Source organism: Myripristis murdjan, chromosome 19, assembly GCF_902150065.1.
Source record: "Myripristis murdjan chromosome 19, fMyrMur1.1, whole genome shotgun sequence".
Lineage (NCBI taxonomy): Eukaryota > Metazoa > Chordata > Actinopteri > Holocentriformes > Holocentridae > Myripristis > Myripristis murdjan.
In genome coordinates this window covers 24,072,634-24,088,881 of record NC_043998.1, presented here as the reverse complement: position 1 = coordinate 24,088,881, position 16,248 = coordinate 24,072,634, and the positions used below count along the sequence as shown (strand labels likewise).

The following is a 16,248-nucleotide window of genomic DNA, read 5'->3' as shown; positions in this document are numbered from 1 at the left end:
CTTCGAGGAATCCCTGGAGGTTCCTTGAAGAACTCCTTGAATCCTGACGGCACTTCCACAAACTAACATGGGGGACCCTCCACTGCAAAAACGCAAAATCTTACCAAGATTATTTGTCTTATTTCAAGTCAAAAATGTGTTATTTCTAGTCAAAATATCTCATTACACTTAAAATAAGACATGATCACCTCAGAAGTAAATTGTTTTTAGACCATTTGCTTGTTTCATTGGCAAAATTTGCCAGTGGAAAAAGTGAAAATTCACTTGAAATAAGTGAAAATTAGCTAGAAACAAGAAACAAATTTTTCCAATGAAACAAGCAAATTTTCACTTGAAACAAGAGACAATTGTCTAAAAACAAGTCACTTCTGAGGTGATCATGTCTCATTTTAAGTGTAATGAGATATTTTGACTAGTAATAAGACATTTTTGACTTGAAATAAGACAAATAATCTTGGTAAGATTTTGAGTTTTTGCAGTGTAGAGACAGTTCTCCCATTTTTAGAAGAACCACCGACGTACCCCCTTAGATTTTACCGCTCACTTCCCTTCTGGACATTTTTGGAAGCATCTCTACCTCGATGTTTAGTCGCTGCAAATGTTCAAAAGTCGCAGACGCTGGCTTTGTGACGGACAGCAGACCGTACGCTCAGCGACACAAACATTTCTCAGAAGCAGAGCCGCCCTGGGAGCAGACATGTTCCTGTCTGTCCTGAACATGAACCGTCCAGGTGCCGGCTACCTGACACTTTTCCCTCGTTTTTTATTTCCTCTTCATTCATAAAGCCCCGCCCATAAATAATCTGTAAATGCTGCTCTCAAATGCACATTGTTGTCTTCTCTCTGTCTGAAAATCTCTCTCTGATATTGTTGAAAACGCCATAGATTGACATGCCGGGTGCAAAAGCTTGACAGGCGTAGCAACAGTAACCAAGGGGGGGGGGGGGGCGGGACTTAGCGAAGGGTGGATTGAGTATGACAGGATCACACAGCACGCCGCCAAAAGCTCTCCCCGTGTGTGAACCCAAACAGTGTAATGTGCTTATTGTATTAAGACTATTTTTAGATACATCAAAATCAAATCACGGCGCTCCTGCTGTGCACAGATCAGCCCCCGTTCAGCCGGCGAAACAATGAGCCGCGGCGCCGGTTACGACACGGCGGGCGGCTTCAAATGAACCGCCGCCAAACGGAAAACAAGGACCTGACCGACTCTGACAAGTTTTACGCTGCGTCTGCTAAACGGAGCGAAAGGAGCCGGAGGTGGGAAAACAGCGCTCAGGGTTCACAGGAACGTGGCGGAGTTGCGAGGACGACGCCGTTCGCTACCTGGATTCGTCGTCCCTGGCGACCAGCAGACACATGTGATTGGAGAATGAGGCCGTCCGGAGGATTTCCACCGCCCTATCAGCACACAGGAGAGAGAGAGAGGAAGCCATGAGCTGTGTGCAACTACAACACACACATAACACACCAAAGTGGAAATACACAATGAAGAACCTTTTTGTGCACTTGTTCTTTTGCATTGGTTTATATGTCTAAACGGTTAAACATCCCTGCTGTGTTTTAAATCGCATCCATTCCAGATTTTGCAAGCTCTCCGTGAGCATTCTGCATCACAAACAGACTAAAAACCCAGTTTTTCCTGTTCTTTATCTTGTCTGCTGCCCCGTCCGGCTGGTTGGAGCAAAATAAACATGGCTGGACTGAATATTATGGAGTTACAGTGATGGGCAGATTTTTTTGTACATGTAAAAATCAAATGAAGACGTGTATTCCATAAAGTCCCACGTCTGGCTATTCCACAACAACATGCATCCCTTATAACATAACTTTGTCCTGTTTAGACAGATAGATAGACAGATAGATAGATAGATAGATAGATAGATAGATAGATAGATAGATACTTTATTCATCCCGAAGGAAATTCACAGTTTTCAGCAGTATCCACAGATTACAAGATTAAATAAATAAAAAATAAAGAATAAAAGATGACACTAGAGATCTAAAGATCTAAGTACCCAATGTGCAAAAAAACGTGTGCATAGATGTATAAAATGTGCATAGATATGGGCAATGTGCAAATTTACAGTATAAACAGATGATAAATAGCAGCAAGCAATATATACACTATAAAATAGAATTGTTTTAATTGTGTTATAAGGTTGTTGTTTTTTTTAAGGAGGCTCATTTCTCAAAAGCATAGTTCTCTTTTAACCTATTATAACCAAAAAACATAGGAACGTTTCACTCTGTTGTTTATGTTTTTGTGTTCATTAGCCATCAAAACATCCGATTTAAGACAGGCATTTAAAGGTTGAAGTGTTAGATTATCTCTCGGGGTTGTTAGTCTTGTCAGGAGCCTGAGAGGCCTGCCTTCAGATTAATGAGTTTTTATTCTGAGGTTGATGTTTATTGCCACTTCCTTTAGTGTTGAGGTACAACGTGAGCAAAGTAAGAGCACGTTTTGGGTTCCTTTTCCATCGTGGGCTGCACAGACGGTACAGTAAACACGTGATAGGTGCACTCTGCAAATCATGCATCTAAAAGTCCAGGCTGCAGCTGAGGGAGGACGGCCCTCTGCAGGCTATGAAGGCTTTTACTTTGAAGCAGTTGACCAAAACCGAGGACGTGCCTCATGCACATCACCGGAAATGTCGCTCTCACACCTGCAGTGGCCAAGGAGAAGACGCTTTTGGGCCCCGTCCTTTTTAAGAGCTTCGAGGAGGAATTGACTGATGTGCATTTTACGGATGAATTCCACGAAAACAGAGGCTTTTTTTCCCCAATTGACTTCCACTTCCTGTGTACGCAAAGGATTGTGGGAGACATTCAACTGGGAGGGACACATCTTACCCGGTGAAAGCTGCATTCCTCGGTTGCATTTGATGGCTCCTTCCAAATAAAACAGCCTTCGACGGCTCTGTAGCCGAGAAACGCCGCCTCCCTCGGCTACAGGCTGGACTCTGAGAAGCAGCTGGAGGCCCGCCATCAAATTTCATGCTAATTTCACTTTTTTTTTTTTTTTTTTTTTTTTTTTTTTTTTAATCAGCTGAGTCTAAATTTCCTGAGCCCTTGGCAATTTTGCAGAGTGCACTTTTAAAATAAAGCGAGGAAAAGTCACGGCATCCTGAACACAGAAGAACTGTTTCTCGTATCCGGTTACAGACTCAGAGACGAGGAAGCCGTTCACTTTCTGCTGTTAATGTACGAACGTCAGCTGTTCACCTGCGATCTCTGACTGATAAACTGTGACTCACCTTTCATTGGTCACTCCTACCAGGCTAATATTGTTGACATCCAAAATCAGGTCGCCTGACTTAAGCCGGCCTGGAACAGAGAGCGAGAGAGAGAGGGAGAGAGAGAGAGAGAGAGAGAGAGAGAGAGGAGTCAGACAGCGACAGACAGACAGGTGTTGGAGGATATTATGGTCTGTATCTCTCCCCCCATTCGATCTGGCAGACAAATAAATCAAAAACAGACAAAGCAGTTGGCACGGACCGTCCAGAGCGGCCAGCCCGCCGGCGATCACCCGCTTGATGTAGATGCCGAACTCTTCCCCCGTGAACTCTCTGTAGCCGCCGATTATTTTCACACCTGCAAGTGCGCACGGTTTAAAGGTTAAATACGAGTGTGAGCTGCGGGTTAATATCATATTAAGTGCAAACAATCTCATTTAGTCGCGTCGTCTCGCCGAGTGCTGAAAACCTTAAAGATAATCCCGCTTGTTTCCACTGCTACACTGCAAAAAGTCAAAATCTTACCAAGGTTATTTGTCTTATTTCAAGTCAAAATGTCTTATTTCTAGTCAAAATATCTCATTACACTTAAAATAAGACATGATCAGCTCAGAAATAACTTGTTTTTAGATGATTTTCACTTGTTTCAAGTGAAAATTTACTTGAAACAAGAAACAAATTCTGCCAATGGAACAAGCAAATTTTTACTAGTGACACAAGTGAACAAGTAAAAATTTGCTTGTTCCATTGGCAGAATTTGTTTCTTGTTTCAAGCAAATTTTCACTTGTTTCAAGTGAATTTTCACTTGAAACAAGTGAAAATTGTCTAAAAACAAGTTATTTCTGAGCTGATCATGTCTTATTTTAAGTGTAATGAGATATTTTGACTAGGAATAAGACATTTTTGACTTGAAATAAGACAAATAATCTTGGTAAGATTTTGACTTTTTGCAGTGTAATCAACTGGTTTCCTGATATTTTCCCAAATCAAGCGTCATTTTCTTGATCCCAGCGGCTGATCTGCCTCGTTCCAGCACATTTACACTGAAACAAGTGGAACTGCACTGGAAACAGGTGGGATTATCTCATCCCGCCGGCAAGAAAAACATGAATTTAGAGTCACTTCTTGACTCTACGTATTCTTCATAATCTGGGAGCGAGTACAAATGTGCTGAAACAGGGCAGAATAAAGCAGATCAGCGACGAGGATCAAGAAAATGACCCTTGATTCAGGAAAATTCTGGAAACAAGTTGATTAGCGTTGGAAATAAGTGGGATTATCCCACTGGTAGGTTTTTTTTTTTTTACTTGCTTTAAGAAAAAGAAGATTTGAATACTGCATACGACACTAAATCGCTTCTTGACATGGAGATTTCTGCTGGGGGTTAAAGAGTCAAGGAGATTATGTATGCTCACCGAGTCCCTTCTTGCAGTCGCTGAACTCCAGTCTCTGCACGGCTCGGCTGATGCCGTGTGGCCCCATGATCGTCCTGCGAACACGCAAAACAACACCGTCAGACAAATTTCAACATCCTGCCCCCCGCCTCATCACCTCGGTGTCACCCGAAGGCGAAGCCCCCCCCCGTCCCGCAGAGAGACGGCGGAGGTCTCGGAGCCTCTCCTCCGCTGCCGCACAAAACAATCAAATCATCCTGAGATTTTGGCTTTTTGTCTGCTTGTGTTGGCAGCGCAGACACCCCGCCCTGTGAAAGCAATCTGCAGCCTCTTTAACCACCGTGTGACCTGTGGATGTCAGCAACCTCCAGCACAACCACACAGATTAAAAACAACAAAAAAAAACAAAAAAAAAACAAAAAAGATCAAAACAATTATATCTTCAGCAATCCCAGCGCTCACACAATCCCTGTTTTTTTTTTTTTTTTAGTTTGTTTTTTATCAGGAAAAGACTTGCCTGGCCGGATGGAGAGAGAGAGAAGCCTCAGATTAAAGGAGGGCAGATTCCCCACACTCTGTCATTCTTCTCTCTCTCTGCTGTTTTCTGAGCGGAGAGCCGGACCTCAGTCTGGATGCTGCGTGGTCTGCAGCCGGCACTGGTTATTTTGCACTGCTTACGTGAATCGGTGCGTGCACGAGCGCGGTGCGTGCATGTGTGTGTGTGTGTGTGTGTGTGTGTGTGTGTGTGTGTGTTCCAAAGGGGGATGCGAAGAGACAGCAGCTATTGCCTCAGACACACTGATGTCCATGTCCACAGGATCAGTCTTTTCCACGCTTCCCGTTCACTGTCTATGGAAGCAGCTGTGTGATGCACGTTTCGAGAGACGGGGCGTCACGTCGGCGTCGGCTCATTTGCATAAAGTTGACGTCTTGGCCACTTTATGCAAATTCCAACCCGACTCACCGCCTCTAGAAACTCCCGAGGAACTTTTAACCGTCGTCTAACCGCCATCGATCTGAATGACCACCATCCGTCTGATCTTCTACTTCTACTTATTTGTACTTACTGTATATTGTTGTATATTGTATATAGGTTGTAGATTGCATATAGCAATGTTATATATATTTTCTATTTTTATTTTATTTTATTTTATTTTATTTTATTTTATTAACTATTTTATTCTATCTATTTTTACTTGCACAGTGCCGGAGTTGTTGCAGTTACATTTCACTGCTGCTGTACCTGTACATTCATGCATGTGACGAATAAATCTTGAACTTGAACTTGAACTTGAAATGGAGACAGATTCAGCCGCCGCAGGGTTCATTTCTGCCTCAGATGTTTTCAGAAAAGCCTCTCAGTGAACTGTTTTCTAACATATAAAACAAAGTTTCCAAAAGAGCCGCCAAATCCGGGAGAGGACGGCCCACGAGTGAAACACTCGTCCAATCAGGTGCAGCTGGGAGTTTGGGGTTTGCACGGCTACGGGAGAGAGCAACTGTCAATCATCAGAAGTGGCCACGCCCAACAAGCGCCCAAACTCAACACGTCATCCTGTCGCTGATTCTCATGGCGATTTTCAAACGTCAGCGTGTCGCTCTCAAGTTTCTCGTCTGTCTCGGTGTGATCTCTGTAAACGAGGAGAAGGAGCTCCACCGCTCGTCAGGGGAACTGAGGATTGTCGGACCCGTTTGGTTTGAACTATTAATTTCTAGGGAGCTTTCACAGCGGGCTCGTTTGGAGCGGTTGTTTTCCACACCGGGAGCGTTCCCCCACAAAGATCGGTGTGTTTCGGCATGTGTGAATTCAGCAGTAACACTCGGATGAGGGCCAAGATCACCAAGAACGGGTCTCAGCTCGTTTTCAGTCGAGTTTGTTCGCAGTTAAAACGCAAATCAGCTCAAGCAACCGCAAAGATTCACCGTTTCTGTAACTGAGGATGCAGTTTACTTATACGGGAATGTCATTTTTAGGAGACTGTGTGACACTTTATGGCCCGACTGACCGCAGCAAATATCACCATTTTATGACTTATCAAGCCAAACGAGCTCAGCAAACAGGAGACTGAGTGTGTTAGATGAGTGGAAGGCAACACACACACACACACACACACCATTCAAAGTCCCCAAAGATCCAAATCTCCAAAGAAAGAAATCTGCACTGATTTATTTGAGGGAGTTAGACGACGTTTCGCTTACAGGAACGTTTCTCGAGAGCTTTTGTGTGCAGGAACTGACTTTTTTCTTTGGAACTAAAAGACTCGTGGACACGGAGATGTTTCACAGTCTTAGTGTTGCCTTACACAGCAGTTATGCATCTACCTTGATACGCTTACTGCAGCCAATGAAGGACAAGCCGGGGAAGACTGGCAGCTTGTTACAGAGTCCACGTGTCCGAGCAGGGACGCCGTCAGGTCGAGTGAAAACGGAAAGAAAACTACAGATCAATGAGTTATTAGCCTAGATTTTTTTGTTTTCACTTCATGGTTGATCTGCTAAGACAGTTTTGAAAATCAAAGGCAGACAAGCTAAAAACAAACTTCTATTCACAACGAACGGAGAGTTTGAACACTTAAGGTGGTAATATCCTCTATATTTGGTAAGGAAATAATAAGTGGAGCAGGTCATTAAGGCAAAGTGACTGAGCGGAGCGAAGGTCAGTCTGATTTATTTGAATGGCTGTAACTTCACAATAAGAGCTGTCTCACTGTAAATGAGTTTGTGACAAGTGATTGTAAGTGGTAAAGTAACGTAAAACTTTCTAGGTAAAAACACAGAGCAGCAGGCCTGTTTGCAGTAGGACCGACTAAACCAGTTCATTTGATTCAAAACAAACTGAGGAGCAGCCGTCCTGAAAGATGGTTAAATAATTAATAAAGAGCTAAAATGTTTTATCCATTATTTTACCTGAGACTAATACCAGGAGCAGCCTCAGAGCTGCTGTAAGGTTTATTTTTTTCACTTTGACAGAGCCACGCTAACGACTCCCATTGACTTCAAGTCTTTACGCTAAGCTAACACGGAATGCTACCCACAGGAACCTCAGCACCGGACGCACCGAGGTGAAAAATGGTGTTGAAATGTTGGAATATAAAAATGTAAATGTAAAAAAATATTAGCGGCACATTTGCACAGTCATCATCTGAGGTGTCTCCAAGAGAAAAACAAAAAAAAATCTGCATTTCCACCCTTGTCACCGGCGTAGATCTAATAATAGAAATCAATAAGGGATAATGGATTTCACCCGGCTTCACCTCATCAGCGCGGTTCATGAAAACAGCAACCGTCCCTGATATTTTGCACAATCGCTGTGGGTTTTTTTTTTTTTTTTTTTGCTGGACTCTGTGTAAGCAAGACAAACTCCCCTGCCAACAGCTGACCACGTGAAGCCGGCCCGGTGGCTGCGACACAAGCGAGCAATTAAACTGATCACTTAATACCCGATAATCTGCATTACCTGCCGCGAGTGTTCAATGTGACACAGGGGCCGGCGCTCCAGGGGAACATATACAGTAACTCCATTAACACGCGGACGCAGCAAAGCCAATCAGGCCACACGCCGGGGACTGGGACTGTAACGAGGACGGTCACAGGTCCCGCAGTGTTCACTCCTTACGGTTTTGTCTCCACACGTCTTTTGAAATAAATGGATTTTGTCGTCGCACCTGGTCGATCCATTTGAGAGTGAAATCTTTCGGCGTCCGATACAACATTTCAGTCACATTATTCTACATTATTCATAATTTTGCTCGCAAATTTATTCCGTCTCAGCACCAGAATAACACTCTTTGTGATGTTTTGCACATCAATCCACTTTAAAGGGTGTTTACTGAGTGAATGTGAAGTCTAAGTCATCACAAAGCGACATTATATCCCGATCGGCTGACGGCAGCAGCTCCTCTCATTCACATGAGCCAAAGTGGCACGACTGGATTTAGTGTGAACAAATGCACCAGTTTAAAAAAAAAAAAAAAAAAAATCAAATTTGAACAATGTCTTCACTAAACAGCTGTCATAAAGAAAACAGTGAATTGCTATAATCGGCCGCTTTAATGCGATATCAGAGCCGCGGCAGGCAGATTTACGGGCTTGATGACTTTATTTCTCAAAAGCAGCGGCTGACGACTGTGGCGGTTTCTCCTGCGGGTGGCGAACAGAGTTAATGCGCTGAATCCCGAAGCATTTGGGGATGAAGCGGCACGGCTAAGGCTGATTTGCGCTACTTGCTTATCTAATCCAGAGAAATCTGATGATCACTACACTTCCCGTCCAACGTCCACGGCCTCCTGCCTCCAACGAGAGCCAGTCCATCGATATGCAAAGTGCTGGGGTGATGTTGTAAAGCCTTTTTTTGATCAGCAAATTTTTCTGAGAAAGTGGTTTTTGGAGACTAAAATCCTGCATCTCTAAAAATGTCAGTTTTTACGTTAATCCAGTGTGGTTTCAAAAGGCTCAGTGAATCATCTCAGCCCGGAAAAGGACTTAAAGTTAAGAGTTAAAATATGAAAATCACAACTGAAGTCACAAGGTAATTCTCTTCTGTGTGTGCAGATTTCAGATCATGCCGTAATAAATGCATTTTTCTCGTGTAAAAAAAAAAAAAGGAGTGACTGCAGTGTTTAAAAATAATTCTGCAACCCGCACGTGTACAGCTGCAACAGGGGGGTTCACAGGTGCGTCGTTTTAGGGGGATTTGAGGCAAAATCAGCGAGTCGTGGGCATCCGGGTGATTAATCTGTCTAGACAGCGGCGGCATACAGGTGCAAAGTGTTCAAATCTCAATACGCCTTCAAAATAAGAGACAAAAAAAACGAGTGCCATAACATAATCTGATAAAAGAGATCCGCTGCTGTAAACCGGCGGCAGATGGAGGCCTACAGATTATATACAGATGGATCCATATGCTGGCAGATTATCATCACTGTACGTGGCATATGGGGAGCAAAGGCTGATACCTGGGATGAAACTGAACGTTTGGTTTCTCGGCAGAGCAGATCGGACGCTGATTGGATGATCGGATGAGAAAAGATCAAAGAATCAGTCGCTTTGCTGATCTGAGCACATTAAAGGTGAACAGCAGCTTCATTTAGAGGAGGTCCATTCACCTCCCTCTGTCTGATTCACCTTTCCCCAATCAGTTTCACGATCTGCTCATTTTACGTCGCTTGTTAAAGTCACAAATGGTGTTTTGGGAGCCACTTGCTTCCTGAATTTGATGGATTTCCTCTCGAAACAGGATGTTGAGGCGGAGTTTAACCAATGAGGCTTCAGTTTCAAAGAGAAAAGCTTCTTTTATTGATGGAAGCAGGAACAGGCATGACTCTCCAAACATGTGATGCTTGTATTTGTTGATTTTCTTTTTCTTCACATTTTTCTTTACACAACTCTGTAACACGGTAATGTGACATGTTACTGTTCCTAAATTCAGCGATCACACGACAGGAACAGATCAAACATCTGTGGCGTTACTTGTGTTAAAATATAAAAGTTCTTCAGTTCTCGTGCATAAGGGGCGGATAGAAAAAACAGCGTATCGTGTCTTCATGCTCGTGCAGCAGTCGCCTGACCTCTGACCTCTGACCTCTGGCGAGTCGTCACCTCACTTTGGCCGGAGTTCGTGCAGGAGAGGGCGGACAAAATGGCAGAGCGGGCTACAACTTCAGAGCGGTGGAGATGTGCACGTTACGGAGAGTTTGTGCAGAAAGTGCAGAAACAGCTCTCCACCGCTGAGAACACGACATCAGACGAGTCGCTGTTACTTTATTGAGGAGCATAAAGAAATATCTCGTGTGTGTTCTTGGTATCAGGATGGAGATTTGTGCCAACACGTGTGCAGATGTGAAGTTTAACGTTATTTTGTTAACAGTGAATTTCAGGCGATGTTGCGGAGTAACACATAAGTAACATAATGAGGAGTGCAACCAATTACTTTCCACAGGGAGGAACTAAGTAAAGTAATTAAAGTAAAGTAAGTAAAGTAATGGATTATTTTTTTCCAAAAAGTAACCAGTAATGTGTAATACGTTACTTTTTTTGAGTAACGACCCCGACACTGCTAAAGATACAGTTTTCCAGCCAGTAGAAATACAAAATAAATGACATAGTGGAAATAATGGGATTTTTATATAAAAATACAAAAAGTAAAATATAAAATATGAAACTTTAGTAAATTCAGTGAATTGAGGCATGGGATTCTAGGAGATAAATGGTTAGCTCATTTTAATTTTTTCATTTTGTAACTGAATAAAACTTAAGGACGGACTCTGCACTTTGGATGCATTTGAGGATGAAAGATAAAACCCCTCAGGTTCATAATCTGAGCTCTGATGAATATCTGACTGTGTTAATGCAGCACATCTAAAAGTCTCTTGAATCCCAGTGTTTTAATATCACATCCATATAAACATTAAAAAAAATGAGTAAAATACCCTGATATTCTGGGTTGTAATAGTTTAAAAGAGCTGTGTTAAACTCATGAGGCATGTACAAGTTAAATTCTTTGAGAATTCATTGGCATTCATCATCTTTTACCAAATCATAACTTTGAAACTACATCAGTCTGCCTTTGTGTCTTTTTTTATGAAACGTTCAGAAGTCTTTCCTGAGTTTTTTCATATGCAAATGTCCAAATTTCAGGGATTATTTCGCAGGATTTAGGAAAGTGCCGTGCATTTCTCCCGCAGATGATGGATTATTTAGTTTAAAGTCGACGTGACTGCCTGAGGAGTATTGAAATAAGCAGAAAAACCTAAATGTGTGTTCATGTTCAGGGGCGGATACTCCAGGGTGGCCTGGGCCGGCAGCTGCCACCCTGAAAACAGGCCCGGCCACCCCAGTTTGAACGATCTGATAGGGGAAAAAATTAATAAATGTCAGAAATTTACAAGACTGGACCTCCAGTTCCAGTCCAGTTCCTCTCATTTTTCCTCTGGATTTCAGCAGAGATAGAGAGAAACCCACTGATCCAACCAGAATAACATCAGTTTGACTTTTACGCTCTGAAGAAATTAGAAAAATCAGAGTCCAGCTGGAGGCTCCGTGGAGGCACAGTTTATGGTGTTTGATCATCAGCAAAAATCACAACTTCTGTCTTTCTTTCATTCTTTCTTTCCTTCTATCTGTCTGTATATCTGAGGTTATCCAAGCCTATCCAAGCTTATTCTAATTAACTAAAACAAAACTAAAAACTAAAACGAGATTTGAAAAAACATTTTAGTTCCTAAAAAAAAAAAATTACTGAAGCGATATTGTGTTCTTACAAAACTAACAAAAATAAAAATATATATACAGTGGTCCCTCGTTAATCGCGGGAGTTACGTTCTAAAAATAACCCGCAATAGGCGAAATCCGCGAAGTAGTCCGCTTTATTTTTTACAATTATTCTAGATGTTTTAAGGCTGTAAAACCCCTCACTACACACTTTATACACTTTTCTCAGACAGGCATTCACATTTTCTCACTTTTCTCTCTTGTTTAAACTCTCAAAGTTCAAACCTTCGTAGAAAAATAAGTCCAGTAAAAAAAATTTTAAAAAAAAGCATACAAAATTGCACTAAAAAAAATCCGCGAAACTGTGAGGCCGCGAAAGGTGAACCGCGTTATAGCCAGGGACAACTGTATACAGAAAAAGTCTTTTTTTTTTTTTTTTTTTTTTTTTTTTTTTAGTCTTTTGGTCAAATGAGTCAACACAACAAGCAGCTGCTTCCACAAAGAAAAGCTGAAGAAAAACGCAAAAACTACAATAACATCTGTAAAATTCCCATAGCCGACCACCTTTTCACCCCACCAGGACTCACTCTGGTAAACTACTCTCTCTGTAGGAAGTTTTCAGTTTTGTTTACACCGGTGGTACAAGTTAAAAAACAACAACAACAACAACAACAACAATAATAATATCGTGCTGTAAAGTAGGTCTGGGGAGCCGCGCGGCGCACCGGCACGCTGACTTAAACTCACAAGCATCTGCCGCTAAACAGCCGGTAACCTAATCCATGCGTCCTGGAGGCTGTGACCCACATGAACCTGTGCAGCGCAGCAACACGCTCACACACATCGTTAAAAATATATATTAAAAAAAAGAAAAAACAAGCTGCACAGCACCGTGGGAAGTGAAGTTTCCCCCAAACAGACAGAGAGAGAGAGAGGAAAGGGAAAATGGTTCGGACTCACCAGTAGAGCAGAGACAGCCCATCGATTCGCTCAGCCTCCTGGGGCAGAAATGGCATCGCACGACGGTCCGACACGAAACGAACCACACACACTCCTGCTGCTGCTGCTGCTGCCGCGCGCGCGCACACACACACACGCACGCACCCGCATGGGGCACGCAAGTATTATTATGCCACCGTGAGACGAGAGTCGGGTGTTTGGGAAGGGAGACGGGATGAGAGGAGACGGCAGCAGCAGCAGCGGTGGCAGTTCAATCAGGGTCGGTGTGTGTGTTAGTGTGTGTAGTGTGTGTGTGTGTGTGTGTGTGTGTGTGTGTGTGTGGTGTGCGTGAGGAGTGTGTGTGAGACCACAGAGAGAGAGAAAGAGAGAAGAGGGATGGAAATCCGCCTAGACAGGGAGAGACACACGCTTACCTTTACTTACTAATCCATGCTGATACCCGCCCGTCACACACACACACACACACACACGCACACGCACACACGAGCGCACACACTTATGCACGCACGCACTCATGCACACATGCATATTAAGTAAGATTAAACTTTACATGATCCCTAAAGGAGAATTAGGTGTTTTATATGCATACAAACACACACTCACACACTTACACACACATACACACACACATAGGTTATATACACACACATACATTGGCTATGTACACACACAGCAATGCGCACACACACTCACACACGTATGCATGTACATTTATATACGTGCATACAGATATAGGCTTTGTGCACACACAAATATATGGGAACACACACAAACATACACATGTATACACACACACACACACACACACACACATGCAAAGCACATATATGCACACATATAGCCAATACACACAAGCATGCACTTCACACATGTACACACCCTATGTGCAATATACACACACACTCACACAAGACATTCACACACTATTACAAGTACACAGAGACACACCTACACACACTCACACACACTACATGCACACACACACACACACACACACACACATGCACACATGCATATTAGGTAAGATTAAAATTTAAATGATCCATAAAGGGGAATTCGATGTTTTATATGCATGCAAACACACACTCACACACTTACACAGACATATACACACATACAGGCTATACACAACGAAATACACACATTTACACACACACACACATTGGGTGTATATGCACAGAAATGCACACACACACTCACACACATACATGCACACATATATAGGCTTTGTGCACACGAAAATGTATGGAAACACACGAACATACACATGTATACACATACGAAGACACACACACACACACAAAGCACATATACATAGAGCCTACACACACAAGTATCCAGTTCACACATGTACACAAACACAAACACACACTAATAAACCAAACCCACATACAATATGCACACACACTCACACAAGACACTCACACACTATCACATGTACATGCACACAGGCACAAGTAGACCCCGACCACCACCCCAACACACACTCACAAACAGAAACACACACACCCACACACACACTACACACACACACACACACACACATATTAAGAGTCAACTTTAAATGATCCCTAAAGGGAATATTTTAAATTTAAGGGAATCTCTGAGATTATAAAGTTGCAAATTTATGAGAAAAAAAATAGAAAAATTTGAAAACTATTGGAAAGTTTGATGAGGTCATCGGCTGCAGGCCTGACACACAGTGAGCGGCAGTGTGTGCGGTGTGTGGCTGATCCAACCTCGCAGGGTCAACACATGTGCTTCCTTTATGAGAAAGTGACTGAAAAAATCTTTTTCTGAGTTTTTTTTCTTGTAAATTTATGCCTGTATAATCTCAGTTTTGGAAGGACACAAGGGAGTAATTTTGCCTGGAGGGCCAACATAGGCAGATACCAACAAGCAGACAGATTTGAATGCACACACACACACACACACACACACACACACACACACACACACACACACACACAAACCTGTCAGAGGTGGAAATGGGTCGCAGGAGGGACGGGAAGAGGAGAGAAGGAGGAAGAGTAGCAGAAGAAGAAAAGGACAGCAGAGCTAATCTGCGGAAGCTGCGGCGGCTGAACTCTAATTCCTGCCTGAGTGTTTACTACCGACATGCAGTTTACTGGGCTAATTCCTGCAGGAGGCGCCGGACGCTGCGGCTCAGGCCGTCTGGACGTCCTCCCACGCCGGTGTTGAGACGGTGGGATTACAGAGAAGAGACCCGACGGACACAAAGGCCGGGGTCAGAACAGGTTCACTGTGCCTCACTCGTTCACTCATTCACCTCTGAGTGTTCACCATTTAGTGCAGCGGTTTCCAAAGTGTGGGGTCCTGGAGGGTGCTCCAGGGGGCCCTCAGCAAAATGAAGAATAGTTTCATTTCACTGTGGCCCCGTCTCCACCTGGTGACCTAAAAGCCATCCAAAACCACGTTCAGGCTCAGATTATTTCATTAATCCAGCGGGTCTGAGAGGGTCTGGTTCTCCGCTGAGGTGGATAGATCAACCTGTAATATTTCTGTGGTGTTCCTGTAGTAACTCTTCCATGTCTAGGGTTAGAAAGAGTGTGTTTAATCGTGTTGGGGCACAAACTTTAGGAAAGGCCATCATCTCTGAATTTTATATGGAAGAAAAAACCCTGCATGTTGTCAAAACATATTTTAGAGACCGCCCCCAAAACTTCTTGCATCGTGTTTTTAGGGGAGCTCATGTCTTATTAAGGGGAGCTGAGGCCCTCCTGCTCCCCTATAGCGCCCCCTGCAGGTAGACAGTTTGTGTTTTTCTTCGTTAAACAGCTGATTTACAGCCGAACTGCCCTTCAGTTTGAGTCAGGTAAGGTGTTTTCTCCATTGGAAAAGTGACAGTTGGGGTGTCGGGCTGGACCAGAGCTGAAGACAAAGGACGGCAGGTGAGTGGACGGTCCTTCAGTCCGTCCTGGGACACGTGTTTGTTTACACCTCTAGTGTGATGTGGCCAGGCCTCCAAATGTGGCCTGAGCGATCGGATCTCAAAACGCATCAAGGACACGCTGCTGCTGTCTCCACCTGTAATTCCAGGTGTCAGCCTGTGACCGGATCACTCAGGACGGATGTTACCACCAGGTGGAAACAGGCTCTTTGTCACATGCTGTGAGCAGAACCACCTGCAGCTCACCGTGGCACAGACTGAGGAGCTGGTTGTGGATCTGAGGGCCAAGTCACCGGTGACCCCTGTTCCCACCCAGGGGGTCAGCATGGACATCATGGAGGACTAAAAGCACCTGGGAGTGGACATAGACAATAAACTGGAGTGACGCCCTCTACAGGAACGGCATCATTAAAAAGGTTCATTTGGCCTACAGATGAATATTAACCACAGCTTTTTCTTTTAAAAGGCCTGTAAGGTAAAATGTTTGTACCTGACAAGTTTCGGCTGCCTTGCCTCTGCAGCCTTCATCAGAGG

The 16,248-nt window shown here is 43.5% G+C and overlaps 1 protein-coding gene across 1 annotated transcript in view; it reads right to left on the bottom strand.

The window, feature by feature from the left end:
* The window catches only part of stxbp4 (syntaxin binding protein 4), a 71,115-nt gene extending 58,001 nt beyond the window's left edge, over positions 1 to 13,114 (bottom strand). The window contains exons 1-5 of the mRNA XM_030078110.1: positions 12,804 to 13,114; positions 4,656 to 4,729; positions 3,502 to 3,597; positions 3,261 to 3,330; positions 1,330 to 1,404 (exon numbers count right to left, since the gene is read on the bottom strand). Of these exons, the coding sequence (XP_029933970.1) occupies positions 1,330 to 1,404; positions 3,261 to 3,330; positions 3,502 to 3,597; positions 4,656 to 4,729; positions 12,804 to 12,859 (371 nt within the window). The 5' untranslated portion in view covers positions 12,860 to 13,114. The remainder of the gene's footprint in view (positions 1 to 1,329; positions 1,405 to 3,260; positions 3,331 to 3,501; positions 3,598 to 4,655; positions 4,730 to 12,803) is intronic.
* Positions 13,115 to 16,248: the final 3,134 nt, after the last annotated feature.